An 18,108-nucleotide genomic window follows, 5' to 3' on the forward strand; every position below is an offset into this window, starting at 1 on the left:
TCGGAATGCTCTGGGTCACAACCAGTTTCTGCTCCGCATTTCCATTTGTTCTCTGGAGCAAGTATTTGCCTAACTGTAGGAAGATGAACTGATACCTGATCAGGTCTTGGGTAGTTCAGACCCTGAGTCAGGAAAGAGATGGTGGGAGAGTTCTGAAGCACATTTCTAGCTCTTCTCAGGCAGTCTCTTCCATGAAGCACATTTAAGGGACCATGAGTTGAGGTGCAAGTAGGTTTTCTCCATTCAGCTCTGTTGGCTTTATAATTCTCATCCACTCTCTTATCTCGTATTTTAGCATTAGGCTTTATGTCAGTCTTAAGTGCTTCATGCTATTATAACTTTTCATCTTTTTCTGCACCTTATTGACCCTTAGCAAGGAGTTGGGAATAGCTACATTCAAATGCCAGGCTGAGAAAAAACTCTGGACTACCCATCAAATTTGTTTATTGACGTATCTATTTGTATATACTTACATAGCATTTACTATGTAACAAATTTTAGTCTAAGTATTTTAGAAATATTAACTCATTTAATCCTCACAACCAACCTATGACTTACACCTCCAATCTCTTTTCATTGCATACTGACCGAATTGGGGTCAAACCATATAAATAAATTTGCATTCTGTTTTCATCAGATTTATATTGTGGTCATGTTCCCCACTTCAAAAAATATTTTTCAAAAATATGATTTCAACAGCTACATAATATTATATCAAATAAATGTAGCACAACTTATTTAACCTTTCTATCATTTAGAAGAATTACAACCAGAATGCTCCTTAGAAGCAAAAACGGCGAGACTGCGTCTTACATACCTTGGACATGTTGTCAGGAGGGATCAGTCCCTGGAGAAGGACATCATGCTTGGTAAAGCACAGGGCCAGTGGAAAAGAGGAAGACCCTCAACGAGGTGGATTGACACAGTGGCTACAACAATGGGCTCAAGCGTAACAATGATTGTGAGGATGGTGCAGGACCAGGTAGTGTTTCATTCTGTTGTGCACACGGTCACTACGAGTCAGAACTGACTCAATGGCACCTAACAACAACAACAATTTTTTAGACAAGGATCCCTGGTGGTGTAGTGGTTAAGTGCTTGGCTTTTAACCAAAAGGCCAGTGGTTCAAACCTATCAGCTGCTCCAAAGGAGAAAGATGTGGCAGCCTGCTTCTGTAAAGATTTACAGCCTTGGAAACCCTATGGGGCAGTTCTACTCTGTCCTATAAGGTCATTATAAGTTGGAATCAACTCAACAGCACACAATAACAACATTTTTTGGATATTTGGGTTGATTCTTATTTTTCTTTGTTGTAAATTATGCTTTGAAGAATATTCTTTCATGAAAACCTTTGCATTTCTTATTTTTCCTTAGATTAGATTTTTAGAAGAGAAATTGCTGGGTCAAAAGGTTAAACTTGGAATGATGTATACTCACTCTAGAAGTACATGAAAATGTCAGTTTCATGACCTCTCCTCCAGCCCTTCGTATTATTCCCCACCCCCCCATAAATAGACTGCATGAAAGGGAGCTTTCCATTTGTAGAATGAGAATTTGTATGTGTGTGTGTGTGTGTGTGTGTGTGTGTGTGTGTGTTGAGAGAATGGAGGAGGGTAAAAGGGCATGTTGCTGTGGTTAGGTACCCTAGAGTCAATTTTGACTCACAGTGACCCCATGTGACAAAGCAGACCTGCTCCATAGGGTTTTCTAGGCTGTAATCTTTACAAAAGCAGATCACCAGCTGTTTTTCCCGGGGAGCCGCTGGTTGGGTTCAAACCACCAACCTTTCAGTTAGCAGCCAACCACTTAACCATTGCACCACCAGGGCTCCTATCCTCAATACAGAAGTTCAGAAATGACACAAAGTCACTGTAGCAACTGAAAAATACCATCAGGGGTTAAGTAAGAGATAGGAAAGTTGTTGATTAATAGCATATGAGGAACTTGTGCTCAGATTATTCAGGTAAGACATTATTATAAACTTGCACAGTTAAAATCAGACAGTGTAAACAAATAAAAATACAGTCAACAGCAAAACTTGGTACTGGTATTTCTCCTTCACATGAAAACCAAGCAAAATGAACAAACCCTCTACCAAAATCAGGGGCAACATTCTTTTTGCTACTCATCATCCATCCATTTGTTTACAAACATTTGTGGTGACTGTTTACTGTGTGCCAGGATGCTGGAAATATAAATATTCTAGAGAATGCTAACTGCCATTCTAGACATATCAACAAGTCATCACGAGCATAAAGTAAGGAGTGGCTACCTCAGCCTGGTGGAGTTAGAGTAGGCTTGACCGAGGAGATAGGCATTTGAACTGGGTCTGGAAGAATGAATGGAAGTTTGCCACACAGGGAAGAGGAGAAAGAACTTTCCAGGAAGAACACAGAAAGATTTTATCCCATATGTCAGAGTACCCCAAAAGCTATGCCTTGCATAGATCACAGGTGTATGGCAAAATAGTGATTCTATTACAGGGCAGCCAGGTTGATTCCCTCTAGTCCTAAGCAGCCCTTTCCCCTTATTTCCATGAGCCATAGACATGTTATTTTCTGTATGTGCTGTGATGTAAAAAATGTTGAGAACCACTGCCCCAGGGCACTGAGAGTTGACAGAGATTTGAAGCCCAGGAGTAATAAATAATAAGATCAGCTGGGGATTTATTAAGAGTTAGCTCCAATGGTGGTGTGATGGCAGCCTGGAGTGGAGAGAGACTGAGTATCAGGAAGGAGACGTAGGAAGTGCCAATAGATGGTATTATATGTTTGAATATATTGCTGTCCCACTCCACAGGGCCCCTCCCGTAGGAGGGTCATACTTGTCAGGCTTGGCCATGTGGCTTCCTTTGGCCAATGGAATATGAGTGGAGGTGCCCTGTGCCCTTCCCTTGACATCAGCACCTCTCTGAGCATCTCGGGGTTCCCTTATTTCACTCTTGGCCCTCTCTCCAGAGGCCAGCACATCCCAGACAGAGTCAGCTGGGAGTGGAGAGGATGTGAAGCAGGGCTACAGCTGATCCTCAAATGGCAGTGATGTGAGCAAAAATCAATCTTTATTGTCATAAACTACTGGGGTTTGGAAATTATTTGCAACAGATGAAGCTGTTTGTTACAGAGGCTAATGTCCTAGTCCAGGCTAAAGAACGCAAGGGCCTGAACCGACCTCTAGTCCTCCCAGAGTTAGTAAATCAATCAGTGGAGTGCCTAGGCTGGCTAAGTCAGAAGAGAACCAGGCTCTGTTCTGATGGCTGCCAATCGAGGGTATGAGAATCCCCTGGGGATCTTTATAAGGAAGACATGTCCAGCCAGGGATGGACTGAGCATACGCATTCAACTCTACATTCTGTAAACATCTATTCAGCATTTATTTAGTCTGGGTGGGAAGAAGCTGGTTTCCCATTAGTAAAGCTTGTTTCCCACATTGTAACTCTAATGTTGGCTATTCCCTTTGTCATCTTTGAGATTCCACTCCAAAAAACCAAAGAAAACTTAAGCATGCAAGAGCATTGATGAGCACTGTAGAATTCACTGCTGATTTCATTGAGATGGGAAAGAGAGCTTACACTGCACAGCAGACAACATTTCACTAGAAAAAAATACTCACTAAATGAGGCTTTGCTCCCAAACTCTCTTCTCAGCCTCGTAACCAAAACTTTTCCCCATCCCAGGACCACTGCTCTGTGCCATCTATGAACACACTAAAAAGAGTATTAATTTAACTGCTTGTGCTTCATGTAGGCAATTCTCCAAGACAACGGGGTAAAGTAAAGTCCAAATCCCTGAAATCATTCTTAGCGATCCAGCCCAAGGCCTTCCTTCTCTTAAGCAGCTCACAAGTAGAAGAGATCTGGAACTCAGCTACCCGGCATGTGGATTTCCACCACTGGTTGGGGTTTAAGTTCACAATAAAAACCAAATCACCATTGCCATGGAGCCAATTCCAACTCATAGGGAATCCATGTGTTACGGGGTAGAATTGCTCCATAGGGTTTTCTTGGTTATAATATTAACAGAAGCAGATCACAAGGCCTTTCTTCTGTGGTACCACTGGGTGGGTTCTAACTGCCAGCCTTTAGGTTAGTAGACGAGCACAAACCATTTGCGCCACTTAGCATACAACTTGTTTTGTGATATGGGCTGCAATTCCCACAATGTGTCAGCAATCTCCCCCTTTCCACCCCAGGCTCCCCATCACAACAGTTTTAAAGTAAAAATGCTCTTTGAATATGTGACACATTTAACTGATGCCCACAGTCACTCACAACTTAACTTGAGCTAATTTAATTAACAACCAAATGGAATCTTTGCTCTGAAGGGACAGAAGATTCAGTGATAGGTGGGAGTGAGAACAAGGAGCTGAGAGCTGGCGATGTTGACAGTCCGGTGAGCCCAGCCCAGAAGGAATGTTGCACAGCACTGTACCAGGAAAGAGGGAGAGTGTCTGGAGCACCCAAAAGCTGAGAGAGGGGTCCAGACAAAAGGCAATGAGAGAACACCAAGGGCAAGCCTTTTGTATCTCACAATCTGGCCGACAACTAGCTCTAGGACAGCTTTGATTCTGTCAACATCAGTCTTCTTAAAGCTGTGCAAACCACAAGCTGAAATCTGAATAAACCATCCTTGCAACAGTTTGTGACAATCAGAAATGCAGGGGGATGTACCTGCACACCCCCGCCCCCCCCTACACCCCCCACATCGAGGAGGGGCTTACCTTCTGGGTAAGGTCACTGGCTTCATTGATGTACCGATCTCGCTCCTTCTCCAGTTGAAAGATGATCTTTCTCTGTTTCTGAGCCTCTTCCTTGTAATTCTGGATTTCTTCCTCCAGGTTCCTCTTGGCTTGTTCATGGAGCTTCACCAGGTCTATCTGTTTCTGGGTTGCACTGACCGCCTTAAGCATATTCTAAAAATAAGGACAACAAAACAGCCCCGTTACTCATAATATTTAGGGATTTTTTTTCAACCCCCTGCCTTATCCCTAAAATAATTAGATATATTGTCTTTTAGATGAATAAAAATAAATATATTCTCTATAGTTTATTAAGAGCTGCTTATGTTAATTTCTCACAAAGCGCTTTAAATGCACACAGAAATATACTACATGACCACCACATCCCTAAGAAGTAGGTACTATGTCCTTCCCATTTTAGGGAAAAGAAACACACTGAAAGGAATTAACCTACTTGCTTAAAATGCCTAAGGTCATACTACTGAGAAGTGGCAGAGTCAGGATTTAAACTCAGAGCTGGGTGACCCCAAAGCCCATGCTCTTCATTTCCATCTAGCTCTAGGCTTTGAGGGTATGTGTCTGTGTCTGTGTCTGTGGTTAGAACAACTGAAACTAATCATGAATCTTGGTCTCTTAGTAGGAAGTAAAATAAGTTGAGCTTATTAAAAATGCAGATACCCAAGTCCCAATTCCAGAGATGCTGGATTCAATGGGTCTGGGCTGGAACCGAGGTACCTGTACTTTTTAAAATCTTGCACCTGTGATTTCTAACTCTGAAAAGGAAATGCCTTGGGTTGGCTGCCAAGCTCCCCAGAAACACAGAGTTAGCAGCAGTGCCACTCTGGTGCTTGCTCAGGCAAGAGTGCCACCTCTCCAGTCATAGCTGGATGGACCAAATGACCCTTCCCATGGAATTTTGAAATAGAGCCTTCAGAGTTTTGCAGCTCAGTAGAAGATGTAAACCTGGGAGCTGTTGGTGGCAGCCGTTTTTCTGGACTGAGAAACACAGAGAGAGACAGTCTTCACTGAAAGAGAGAAATAAGCAGAAACTCAGCAAGAAGTAGAGAGAGAGGGCTTTCTGTACATTTCAAGAATGCCAGGCACCTATCAGTTCCTGAGTCCTAGCTGTGTCCTCAGTTTTCACGAGGTACCTCGTATTCTCTTTCCAAATCTCTAACCAATACAGACCCACAGCCAGGTCTGAGAACTACTGAAATACAAACAGGTAAAAGGTGAATTAAACCTTGGTCCAGCAATGACGTACAAAAGAGAAAAAGGTCAACTATATTTTCAAGTATTGTATTAAACATTTGTTTTGTAGAAGATAAAGCCACTCCAACATAACGCCGAAAGAACCAAAATATTTTAACTTTGCTACCTGTCAAACCATGGTATTCATTCATTCAACGAAGCGGCATCTCAAATCAGTGGGAAAAGAATATATTATTCAATGAATGTTGATTGCATACCTGCAGAGGATCAGGCACTAAGCTACGCACTAAGGTGACAATGGCCATGAAAAGAAAAAAGTTCCTGCCCTATCAACAAATAAATGTAAAATCGCTGCTGTGCTATGTGTCCTACCTATAGTGGTAGAAAACACCCTGGTTGTTTATCAGTACATATAAAATATAATTTGTTTAAATGTTGTATGAACAAAAAATAAATTAAAAAATCTAAATCCAATAATACTGTATACATGTGCAAATTTATAGAATAAAAGAACAGTTTCCAGGATTATGCCAAAAAAAGAAAAAATTCAATGACTTTCTTAACGTGTGCTTAGCATGTAAAGATATCTAATCTCTTAACATTCCCTGAGATTCCCTCAATAGCCTACTTTAAGCCAAAGGGTAGTCTATTTTGTTAACATATGTTCAATTCTGGGAAACCTAAATAATGAGAGTCAGAATGAACAAGACAGGTTGTTTCCACCTTGATGAGATAAAGCTGTCTTGGCCAAAAGCCATCAGATTGTTAGAGAAGAAGCCTCTGACCCCACCCAGCTGCACCTGGCCTGTCTCTTCTTCCTTCCTGGACCAGAACAGGGAAACTTACTCTAAATCCTTGAAGGTAGTTAATCTCCTGAAAGTGACTATCAGTGGAGAGAATCCCTTTGGAAGATGCTAGGAACCCCTGTCTTGAATGGAGGGATTGCCAAACCTTTACCTTCAAACTCCCCTAAATCTTTCCTACAGCATTGGACCATATTGAGCTGAATGGCTAGAAGGTTTAAGGAACAACAACAAAAAGCAAAACCTACAATATTGAGAAGATGGAGGAAATGTTCAAGACTTTTTAGATCACGAACAGGCAACTCTTATACCTAACACTTCAAAGTTAAAATTTTATTAGCATTCACTTACATTTTCTGGATTAGCAGAAGTTGTAGATTATAGATATTAAATTCAGAAATTTTGATGAACTGCTTAGGATGCCAAGTAACACACCAGCAATAAAAACAGAATCCACAAAACACTCTTAAATCCCCTGCTGCTTTATATGCTAATTCTCTGAAGTCCCTTTGTGTTCACAGGTGATAACACGGTTTCCACGCACTGGCAGGAATGGCAGACTGGAGGCAGCTGCTTAGAGGAAAACTGAGCACTATTATTTATTCTAATCTACTTTTGTTTGCTTCCAAGTTTTCTTTCCCCATACAACTGGTTATAGACACTTATTATAGCACGAAAGAAAGGCATTCAGTTACCAGTGTTACTGTAACAAACTCACCTTATTTAATATGTCCCTTTCTCTCAGAAGCTCATCCACGGCTTTCTTATCAAGTTCTGCTTGTTTCTTTGAAGCCTCCACCTCTAAATCACCGGAGGAGAAAATAATAGTAAGTATAGTGTCGATCTAAGAAAGAATCCTCCAAGTCCAAGGTAATATAAAAACTCCTTTAAATTTTTATCTGTAGCTATTAAAAAAAAAAAAAAAATTTTTTTTTTTTTTTTTTTATAAAGGCAGTTGCTGTCAAGTTGACTCCGACTCATGGCGACCTCATACGTGTCAGAGTGAAATAGCACTCCACAGGGTTTTCAATGGCTGATTTTTCAGAAGTAGATCACCAGGCCTTTCTTCCAAGGTGCCTCTGGGTGGACTCTAACCACCAACCTTTCAGTTGGAAGCCAAGCAAGTTAACCGTTAGCATCTAAACTACTACTTATTGTTAAACGTGAGCTTCACTATAACAGTGATGTAGGTCTTACTGTCCCAATAAGCAAATAGGAATTGAGGCATAACAAGACAAAGCCACATGCCCGATGTCCACAACCAGGAAGTGACAGTGACTAGAAGCTTGGTATCTCTAGCTCCAAAAAGTCCTTGCTCTATTTAACCTTTTTTCTTATATAAGTAACTGGAAATACAGAAATTAGAAATACTGATAAGCAAAAGGGAAAAATTTTAAATCAACCTAAATCCACTTAGTATTTTGATTTGTCTATTTCCAGACTTTTGCCTATGCAAATGTGTGAGTGTGCGTATACCAAACGCACTGTTTTGCAACATGCTTTTTTCACTAATAAATATAGAATAAATGCCTTTCTATATTATAACTTATATTATAAGTGGCTTCACAGTATTTCACTGTATGAAAATACTACTTCATTTAGCCAATCCTCCACTTTCAATATTTAAGTTGCTTCCAATTTTTTTTTGCAATTATAAGCAATACATCTGTGAAAGTACTAATATACTAATTCATTTGTTCCTCTAGAAGAGAAAGTTCTGGATCAAAGGGGATGTATTATTTTAAGGTATATCTTGCCTACTGACAATTATTCTCCAGAAACTTAACAGCAATAATGTCCACACCCACACCACCACTGGGTATCATCGTTCTCTTTGATCTTTGGTGGTGATAGATTAAAAAAAAAAAAAGAAGAAGTCTTTAATTTGCATGTCTTTGATTAGTGAAGTTGACTACTTTTTCCTGTTTAATGACCATTTGTTTTTTGTTTTTTGTTTTAATTGCCCACATTTGTCCTTTACACATATTTCTTGTGGACTGTTTGTCCTTTTTGTAGATTTTTAAGAATTCTTTACACATAAGGATACTAACCCTTTGACTGAAATAATTTAGTCAATTTGGCTTTCTTTATAGAGTGTTTTGCTGCATAGAAATTTTTACTTCATTGAATCTTTCAATCTTGGCTTTATGGTTTGCATATTTGGTGTTAACTTTACACTTTATCCTACTATTTTGTGATTTCATTTTTTAAAATTTAACTCTTCCGTTTATTGAAATGTATTCTGGTGAAAGGAGTGAAAGAGAGACCTAATTTTTTTCCCCCAAAAAAGTAGTTTACTGTCATGATATAAATTTTTTAATAATCCTTTGCTTCTCACTGGTCTGAAACAACACCTTTATCTTAAGTGATAATCTTGGGTCTTTTTCTAGCTTTCTGCTCTTTTCCACTGATCTGTCGTTTAGACATCATTGCTCCGGTATTTAATTATTGAAGTTTTATAATACAGTTGAAATGCCTGGTAAGGCAAATTGCTCTTCCTTTTCCAGAATTTTACAGCTATTATTACGTTTCTTCTTCTGGAAGAACTCTAGAATCCCATTTCAGGTTCCAAACAACAAAACTCCCTAAAAGTTCTATGGGAAATATTAAATGCATCGATTAATTTGGAGATAATTTATATCTTTATCATATTGAGTTTTCTCATCTAGCAACTTGGTATATGTCTCCATTTTTCAAGTCTTCTTTTATAGCCCTCCATAGCATTCTGTAGCTTTTTTATATACCCAGGTCCTATAGATAGCTTGGTAATTTTATTCATAGATATTTTATTACTTTGGTTGCTATTGTAAAAGGGGACTTCCATCATATATTCTAACTGATTCTTTGTACATAGGAAAGCTATTGATGTCTATATATTTATTTTATAACCTGCCACCCTATTGAACTCTCTTGTTAGGTCTAGCGGTTTTTCAGTTCATTTCCTTGGGTTCTGTGGTAGAAAATCTATCATATGGAGGACCCATGCTCCCAACCATTATGCCAAATGTCGCTTTTTGATTGGGTGCATCAAAAAGAAGAGGTCCCTCTCAAAAAGAAAGACCAGACTTGCTGACCTGACAGAGACTGGAGAAACCCTGCAAGTATGGACCCCAGATACTCTTTCAGCTCAGTAATGAGGCCATTCCCGAGTTTCACCCTCCAGCCAAAGATTGAACAGGCCCATGGAATAAAACAAGACTAAAGGGGAGCACCAGCCCTCGGGTGGGGACTGGAAAGTAGGAGGGAAAGGAAAGCTGGGAATAGCGAACCCAGGATTGAGAAGGGAAAGTGTTGGCATGTCATGGGGTTGTTAACCAATGTCATACAACAATGTGTGTACTAACTGTTTGATGAGAAACTAGTTTGTTCTATAAACCTTCATCTAAAGCTCAATAAAAAAAAAAAAAGAGGTCCCTAAGAAGAAATAACAATGGTAACTATAAAATAACAGGAAGAGAGAATATGATGACTTCTGTAAACACGATTTAGGGATGAAGAACTGGGTTCAACACTGAATGGATTAAAAAAAAATTTTTTTTCAAAGTTTAAAACTACTTCAAGCAAAAATACAGAAATTTAAATATGGGCATGTTTTGGTAGTTACTCAGACAATCATAAGACGTGCTCTAACATTTCCAGTTGCCTTTATATCTGTCAAAGGAAGCATTAGATTGTAAACTCATGCTAGACTGCAAGCACCCTGAGGGTAGAGATCTCCACATGCCCAGTGCTTAGCATAGTGCCTACACACAGTATGTGCTCAATTTATTGAATGGATGGAGAAATTGTCAAGATAAGCTACAATTTTGAAGGAAATAGTTCTAATAATCTTATCCAGAGATTTAGATTTTGCCTAATGTTTGGTGAGATGAAAACGTGTGTACATGCTTTAATGCATCTTATTTCATTAGGATTTACAAACTCACTGCAGTTGGCATGGGGTCTATGTTCCTGCCTTATATACTTTGATACAGTCAGAATTCATACCCAGATTCTTGGTCTCCAAGTCCAGAACTGCTTCTGCCACACCAAGTTTGACTGGTATACCATATTCTACAGTATACTCTTATTCAGAAAGCAGTAATATCGCTGGATAACAAAAGATGACATTTAGTAAGCACTTTTTTTTTTTACTATGTGCTAGGCACTGTTCATAAGTGCTTTATGTATATTATCTCAAGTCATCCCCGAACAACCATATGTATAGAGGTGGGATCTGATCCCAGGCAGATCTGACTCCAGAGTTTGTATCATTAATGACTCTGCTGTACTATATGGCCTCCTATGACATTTAAATTTTTCCCCCACAGGTCAATGTTATAGGAAGGTAAGATAGGGGTTCATCGTATGGTACAGTACTTCATGGAGAAATTAAGTTAGAAGCCATTTATTTTTATTCCACTGATTCTTGGTACATCATTGCCCCAAATACTGCTAATGGGGGGCATTTACTTCATTTATCCCTTCATTTCCTGTGGAAACACTGAGCTAAAGCAAAAGGTCATATAGATACCACACCTAAGAGTATATACAGGTGTTAACACTCCATTGACAACTACTGAAAATATTTTGAGCTGGATTTTTTTTTAAGATGTCAAACCAGGTATTCAAAATGATGTCCCCTCTGTACTGGCTGTTTGCCAGTTTGAGTGTTGTTTATTTTGCTAATTTCGCTTGGCACGGTTTGTGTTTGTACACATGGAACCCTGGGTTGCTAGATGGCATTAGTCACCAAGGAAATGTTTACAAATGAATAAAACAAAGCACAAAATGGTTCTTGGTCTACCTCTCTCTAATCCCAAAATCTGATTTTTTAGGGTTTCCTTATTTTGTTCCACTTCAGCCTTTTGATCTTCAATCTGGTGTAATTTCTTATGGATTTGTTCTCTTATTTTGTTGAGCTTCCCAATGTCAAGACGCATCTGATGGACTTCTTCCTCTTTGGCCTGTAATTAGTGACAGAGAATTACCAGGGATGCTCAGTAAATAAAGGGCCAGGTGACTGGATGATGATAAACTCAGAACCAATAAAAGCAAATTCTTCCTATGTCTGTGTAAAGTTGTTCTATGGGATTAAATCAAAACACACACTGTTTGATTTTGGAAAGAGATTGAAAAATTCTATCCTCTGAATAAAACGTGCAGCTATATGAACTAAAAATACTGAAAAAACCGATTAAATCTGATGTCTCGAGGTGCAATCCAATTGTTGAAGCAAACAAAGTAAAAATGCTGAGGTGCATATCATAAACATGTAAATTTTGCATACAAATACTGTATTTGACTAGCAATTTTCAGGGCCTCACAAAGTAATATTTCTCAGAAGGTTATTCAAGTGCTACAACACACCCATTCTTTTGGACCCACTTGGCCATGTAGCACAATTTCCTACACTAGAGAAGGCGTCCTCCTGCTTCAGAGTTATGTTCATCTATGTGTGTACATACGGACAGTATTAATGGACAATTCTGAATGAAAGCAAAAATGTACCAAAAAATCATTTCAAAAAAGGAAAGCACAAAATCTTTTATCTATGGACTTCAAGTTTTATGGATTTTTAAAATGTACATTAAATTCACTTTTTAAAACCTTTGCCATTCTTAGAAATAACTGGAAAGGCAGCTAGGGAGTCTTCTGCAGAAGTTAGTGATTATCCCAGCTTTGGACAATGAAGAGGCTGAAGTTAGCTGTGTCTGTTATCCTTGAATTATTGCTGGAACCAGAATCCCATAGGTTCAGATCTGATAACAGAAATAGTCCATCTTCCAAATTGCCTCACTCACGTAACCAAAGGAGAGAATTAATGGCATAAGAATTTTTACTTTAATTTCACCTTAGGAGCTAATATATTATCTTGCCTTGAGTAGTCATTTCATCTCTACTTCAACGTGCAGCATTCCCTTAAAAAAAGTGGTTTCAGGTCAGATCATTCTGGACTGCTTTAAATGTTCTTCAGCCTTAGATTCCATAAGGCCCAAATTAGTTGACTTTAAGGCCCCTTCTGATTCTAGGATGTTTTAATTCAGTAGTTGTTAATCTATAGTTAGATGTCATTGTTAGATTTCAAAAAAGTCCTAGAAACCCCAGGCTGCATGCAAAACAAGATGCAAATAAGTGTGTGTGCATGTATGCATATGTGTTTTTATTCTCAAAAGTGCCTGCGATACCGAAAAAAAAAAAAGTTATGATTCATTGCTCAAATCTGTGTATTATTCTTGACAGGTCACCTATTTTATGCCCCACATTCTAGCACAACCAAAGTAGAGAATATGGATTTTTCAGAATTAAAGGGATAAACACAAAGCTACTCTATTAGTATCTACGCATACAATATGTACTCAAGTATAAAACTGTTATTCAAACTTCATTTGCAAGCACTCTTCAATAAAGCAGGGAGAAGAACAGGAAACCTGTCTTGAAATTTACATTGGACAAAGGTGAAATTCATGGTTCTACCTGCCCTGGAAGTAAGAACCCAAGTGTACCAGCCCATCACCACCTCTCCCATTCCACCTTCTCCATACAAGTAGTAAAACATAATCTGAAGTCCTTGATACTCACTCGGGTAAATGGTTTCTAGCTCTGGGCAACTAGTTACTTACTTGCAAGGCTAAATCACAGAGGGAACGTTTGAGCTCGCTTTGGAAAGCATTTGCATAACCATATGATCAATAATCAGGTTTGCAATTTTACAAGTAAGAATGGAAGTTACCAAACTGTCTGCTTCTGGCCATGAAGTAATCATTGTAGGCTTGCACCTTCCTCTGGTGCATCATGGCACTCAGTAAATCTATCACAGGTTACCCAACCAAGGGCTCAAACTACAAGGACAAACCGCCATTAACAGGTAATGAGGGGGGGAGTGTTAGCAAACAGACATTATCACATTGTGTTTACCTTGAGTTCCAAAGCCTTCTGCTGGTTTTCCTGGGAAAGCTGCTCACATACCAAACTGTGTTGCTCGTTCTCTTGCTGAAGTTTAGCATTTCTCATCTGAAACTGCTCCAGTTCCTTCGCAGCTCTCTCATTCAGTATCTGAAAGATGTGGAATGAACTGGTTAATGCTTTTTAATCTGATTACAATATCTGCATATACACATAAGAGACCCCACAAACCTCCTGGGAAGATAAGAGCAAGCACAGTTTTCTGTCTTTGTAGAAACTGTTCTTTATCCCTGATGAAAGCACGAACGCACTCAAATGTGATGAATGTTAAATGGCTGAGGAAAATGATGCCTTCTAATGAATAACACAGCGAGCATAATTTTTTTCCCCCTCTGAGAGCCTTGGGAAGTCTTGTTCACAGGTGGTGAATAAATATTTTAATGCCTGTTTGCCATTTGGCAGGCTTCGCATACTCGACCATTGCTGTGATCATTGCAAATGAGCTAGAGATTCAAATGGGTTTTATCAGCTGTGGGGCTCAGAAGCTACATCTTCCGAAGTAAATCCTGTATTAACATGCCTACAACAGCTTCTTGAACAGTACCGTTCACTAACACCAAGACATAGCCAATTCCCCTTTAATCCAACTTAAGTCGAAACCTTGGAGCTGCAGCATAGTGATTTATATCTGCCTGATTTCAGTATCAGTCAGGTTTTCTTCTTTCCTGCCTTAATTATCCTGAGCAGACATGGTTTTATAAAAAGAGGATTATATTTGGGGCGGGGGGGGCGGTCCCTCCTATTGGGGGAATATTGGGAAGCAAACGAGCTGAAGGAAAAAAAAAGAGAGAGAGAAGGTGAGAAGATGGTTTAGGCACTTACTCTAAAATACAACTTCCATGCATGCAAAAGTTAAATACGGAAAGAATCCACCCAGGTCTCCATCAACAGGTACTAAATAAAATGTAGCCGGCTACCCTAAAAATAAAACTGTGTTTTATGTGAGTCCTGGATATTGCTATGTAAAACTAAAGGATATTGCTAAACAAAGCACTATAGTTTTATCATGAAAATTCTATGAAAAGCCTCTCAATTTCATGCTCAAAGATGTCTCATGTTTATCTCCTGGAGACTGCACTTTGCATATTATCTATTTGTATTAAATTACTAAAGCAACTGACAAAAAAAAATTTTTAAGTAGAAAAATACTATATGGCTTGACAATGCTTTGGAAACAAACTTCCTAAGAGGAAATCTTTTCAATAAATTGCTTTTTTTCCCCCCAGTTACAGGAATTACTTCTTTAAAAAGATAGACTAAAATTATTAATATTTGCATCACCTTAAACCACTGTAATAGTTGAAACATATTTTTTAAACATATTTAAAAATGCATAAAAACAGTATGGTTTCTTAACATGAAACTTAAAAATAAACCTGTGGCAAGTAAGTCATGTTATATTCATACAATGAAATACTATACAGTAATGAAAATAAATGGTCTATAGAGCTCCAGCCAACAGAACCTTCTACAATGATGGTAAGCCTGTATCTGCACTGTCTGAACCTGTATCCACTAGCCACATACGGCTGCTGAGCACTCAAAATGGTGACAGTACAAATGAGAAAAACTGAGTTTTTTCTTTTATTTCATTTTAATTAATTTAAATTTAAATGTGTGTATAGCCACATGTGGCTAGTGGTTACCATATTAGATAGCCCAGGTCTATAGCCACATTGCAACAACAGGAACGAATCTCACAAACGTAATGTGGACAAAAGAAATTAGACACAAAAAAGTACACCCTGTATGATTTCATTTGTGTAAAGTACAAACACAAGCAAAACTAATCTCTGCTTAGAATTCAGGATAGAGATGACCTTTCCGGGAGACAGTGACTGGGAGGGGGCACAAGGGGACTCCAGGGTGCTGGTAATGTTCTGTTTCTTGAGCTAGGTGCAGGTTACCAAGGTGGGTTCAAACTGTGATATATACTTGTCTGTGTGTGTATTACACATCAATAAATATTAAAAAGAAATTAATTTACCTGTTGCAGGGGGGAATAAGAGGAAGGCATACTTACCTACAAGAGCCAAAGACCAAACGTAGTGTTAGGTGTCGTGTTACCAACATCAGAAGTGAAGAGAGTTTGCAGCTTTCCAGAGAAAATTCAAAACACTATCAAGGGCGTGAACAAAGGCAACGTTCTTGTTCTCTGGAGAACCAAGGTAAGGCTCACCGGCAACAACGCACCTTCTGCTCCTTCAGCTGCTGCTCCAGTTTCTGGAGCTCCTCCTTGCTTTTCTGCACGTACTGCTGCAGAGCCTTAATTTCCGACTGCTTAGAATCCATGTCCGTCTGAATTTGCTTGAGCTCTTTCTCCAGTTTTTCCTTCTTCCGAGACTCTCGCGAAGCTTCGTTCTGGCGTAGTTGGATTTCTTGTTGGAACTACAGTCATGGAAAGGAGAGGGAAGGAAGAAATGAACCCCTCACCACAGCAGGGCTTAACCAGCCAACCTACCCGCTCTGAGGTCTTTCATCTTAAGGGCAGTCACTTTGGAGTAGCATTTTTCCCTCTGGGTCAACCGTCTTTCTTTGAGCACCATTGTTCAAATTTTGGAAGGCCACAGAATATTCTGTATTGTTTATCAGGGTTTTGATACCAGACACTCACCTTAATGGTAGACAAGTCCAGAAAGGATGGAAGAAATTCCAATTATATATGGAAGCCCAGAGTTTTAGGGAAGGTCAACACAGAAATAATTTATCCAATTATCCATCAACAGGGACTAAATAAAATGTAGTCAGCTATCCTAAATATAGGGAGCCCTGATGGTGCCGTGGTTAAGAGCCCAGGCAGCTAACCAAAAGGTCAGCAGTTCGACTTCACCAGCCACTCCGTGGAAACCCATGGGTCAGTTCTACTCTGCAGTCGGAATCAACTCGACAGCAACAGGTTTGGTTTGGTTTTTGGTATCCTAAATATAAGGAGCCCTGTGGTGAACTGGCTAAAGCACTGGCTGCTGATGGGAAAGCCAGCAGTTCAAACCCACCAGACTGCTCCTCAAGAGAAAGATGTGGCAGTCTGTTTCAGTAAAGATTTACAGCCTTGCCAACCCTATGGGGCAATTCTACTCTTTTCCACAGGGTTGCCATGAGTCAGAATCCACTGGATGGCAGTGGGCTTGGTTTTGGTTTATAACCTAAATATAAAATTGTGTTTCACATGAGTCTTGGATATTGCTAAACAAAGCACTATAGTTTTATCATGATGTTCCAAATCTATGAAAAGCCTTTCTCTTAAATTTCATGCTCAAGGAAGCCTCACGTTTACTCCTGGAGACTATTCCTTGTTTACTACCTATTTGACTTCTGGCTTTATGTAAATGTGTTCAGGTGGATTCAGGTAGATGGCTTCCTCATAAGGCAGAAGGGCTAAAGTAACTACTTCCATCCTCTGTAGATGCAGGGCCTCCTTGCCTTCTCCGGGAACACCTTCTTGGATCAGAATTGTAAGTAGGGAGTCCCTGCCTTGGTGACCTCTCAGACAGAGAAAATTAAGAAAGAAAACTGCTCTTGCACGAACAAACCAGACAAATACTGGGTGGAACAGCAGCTGCTTCACTTGGGCATAACACGTTGCCATTGAGTCATTTGGGCTCATAGTTACCCTATGGGACAGAGTAGAACTGTCCCACAGGGTTTCCGAATCTGTAAATCTTTCTGGAAGCAGACTGCCACACCTTTCTCCTGCAGAGCGCCTGGTGGGTTTGAACTGCTGACCTCTCAGTTAGCATCTGAACACTTTAACCATGTGCTACCAGGGCTCCTTCACTTGGGCATAAGGAGGTAAATTTGAGAGAGGACCAAGAGGAGAAGAGAGCCTGAGGAAAGACAAAATGTCCTTCTGGAAGAAAATACACCTTCATCTTGCCCTACATGGTTAAGCAGACCTGACTGATGGTTTGCTCTGCCTCTTCTCTTGATCGCTCCGTGTCTTGCTGCTGCTCAGTGATCTGAGCTAAGGACTCTCGTAATTTCACCACTTCTGTCAAGAGCTGGTCTCGTTCTTTCGTTACTTCTTCTTTGAACTTCAGCAAATCTCGGATACTAAAAAAAGAAGAAAAAAAGGAATCACACTAAGTGGCTATCTGCTCAGGAGTCCTCCTCATCATCCTTCGAGCTCAATTTCATGGAAAATACTTCAGGTCAACGATTAACACTATTCGGGAATTAAAGGGAAAGATCTTTATACCCTGACGGAAGGAGCTGCTTGAGATATGCTAATCGAAAAGAAATTCCAATAATAACATGTCCCTTTTTTTCTTTTTAAGAAAATGTAGTGGGTATTTGAGTGTGTGTGTGTGTGTGTGTGTATTTGAGTGAGTGTGTGTGTGTTAGGCATTTTCCTTGAAGTATAGAAAAATAAACACCAGAATGGTAACTGGTTACCTCTAAGGAGTGGAATTTAGTG

General features: G+C 39.6%; 1 protein-coding gene across 1 annotated transcript in view; it reads right to left on the reverse strand.

Moving 5' to 3' along the window:
- The window catches only part of CFAP58 (cilia and flagella associated protein 58), a 112,341-nt gene that overhangs the window by 83,470 nt on the left and 10,763 nt on the right, over positions 1 to 18,108 (reverse strand). Inside the window, exons 5-10 of the mRNA XM_064269083.1 lie at positions 17,588 to 17,744; positions 15,888 to 16,082; positions 13,647 to 13,784; positions 11,536 to 11,695; positions 7,468 to 7,550; positions 4,717 to 4,908 (exon numbers count right to left, since the gene is read on the reverse strand). Of these exons, the coding sequence (XP_064125153.1) occupies positions 4,717 to 4,908; positions 7,468 to 7,550; positions 11,536 to 11,695; positions 13,647 to 13,784; positions 15,888 to 16,082; positions 17,588 to 17,744 (925 nt within the window). The remainder of the gene's footprint in view (positions 1 to 4,716; positions 4,909 to 7,467; positions 7,551 to 11,535; positions 11,696 to 13,646; positions 13,785 to 15,887; positions 16,083 to 17,587; positions 17,745 to 18,108) is intronic.

The sequence above is a fragment of the Loxodonta africana genome, chromosome 16, assembly GCF_030014295.1.
Source record: "Loxodonta africana isolate mLoxAfr1 chromosome 16, mLoxAfr1.hap2, whole genome shotgun sequence".
Taxonomy (NCBI): domain Eukaryota; kingdom Metazoa; phylum Chordata; class Mammalia; order Proboscidea; family Elephantidae; genus Loxodonta; species Loxodonta africana.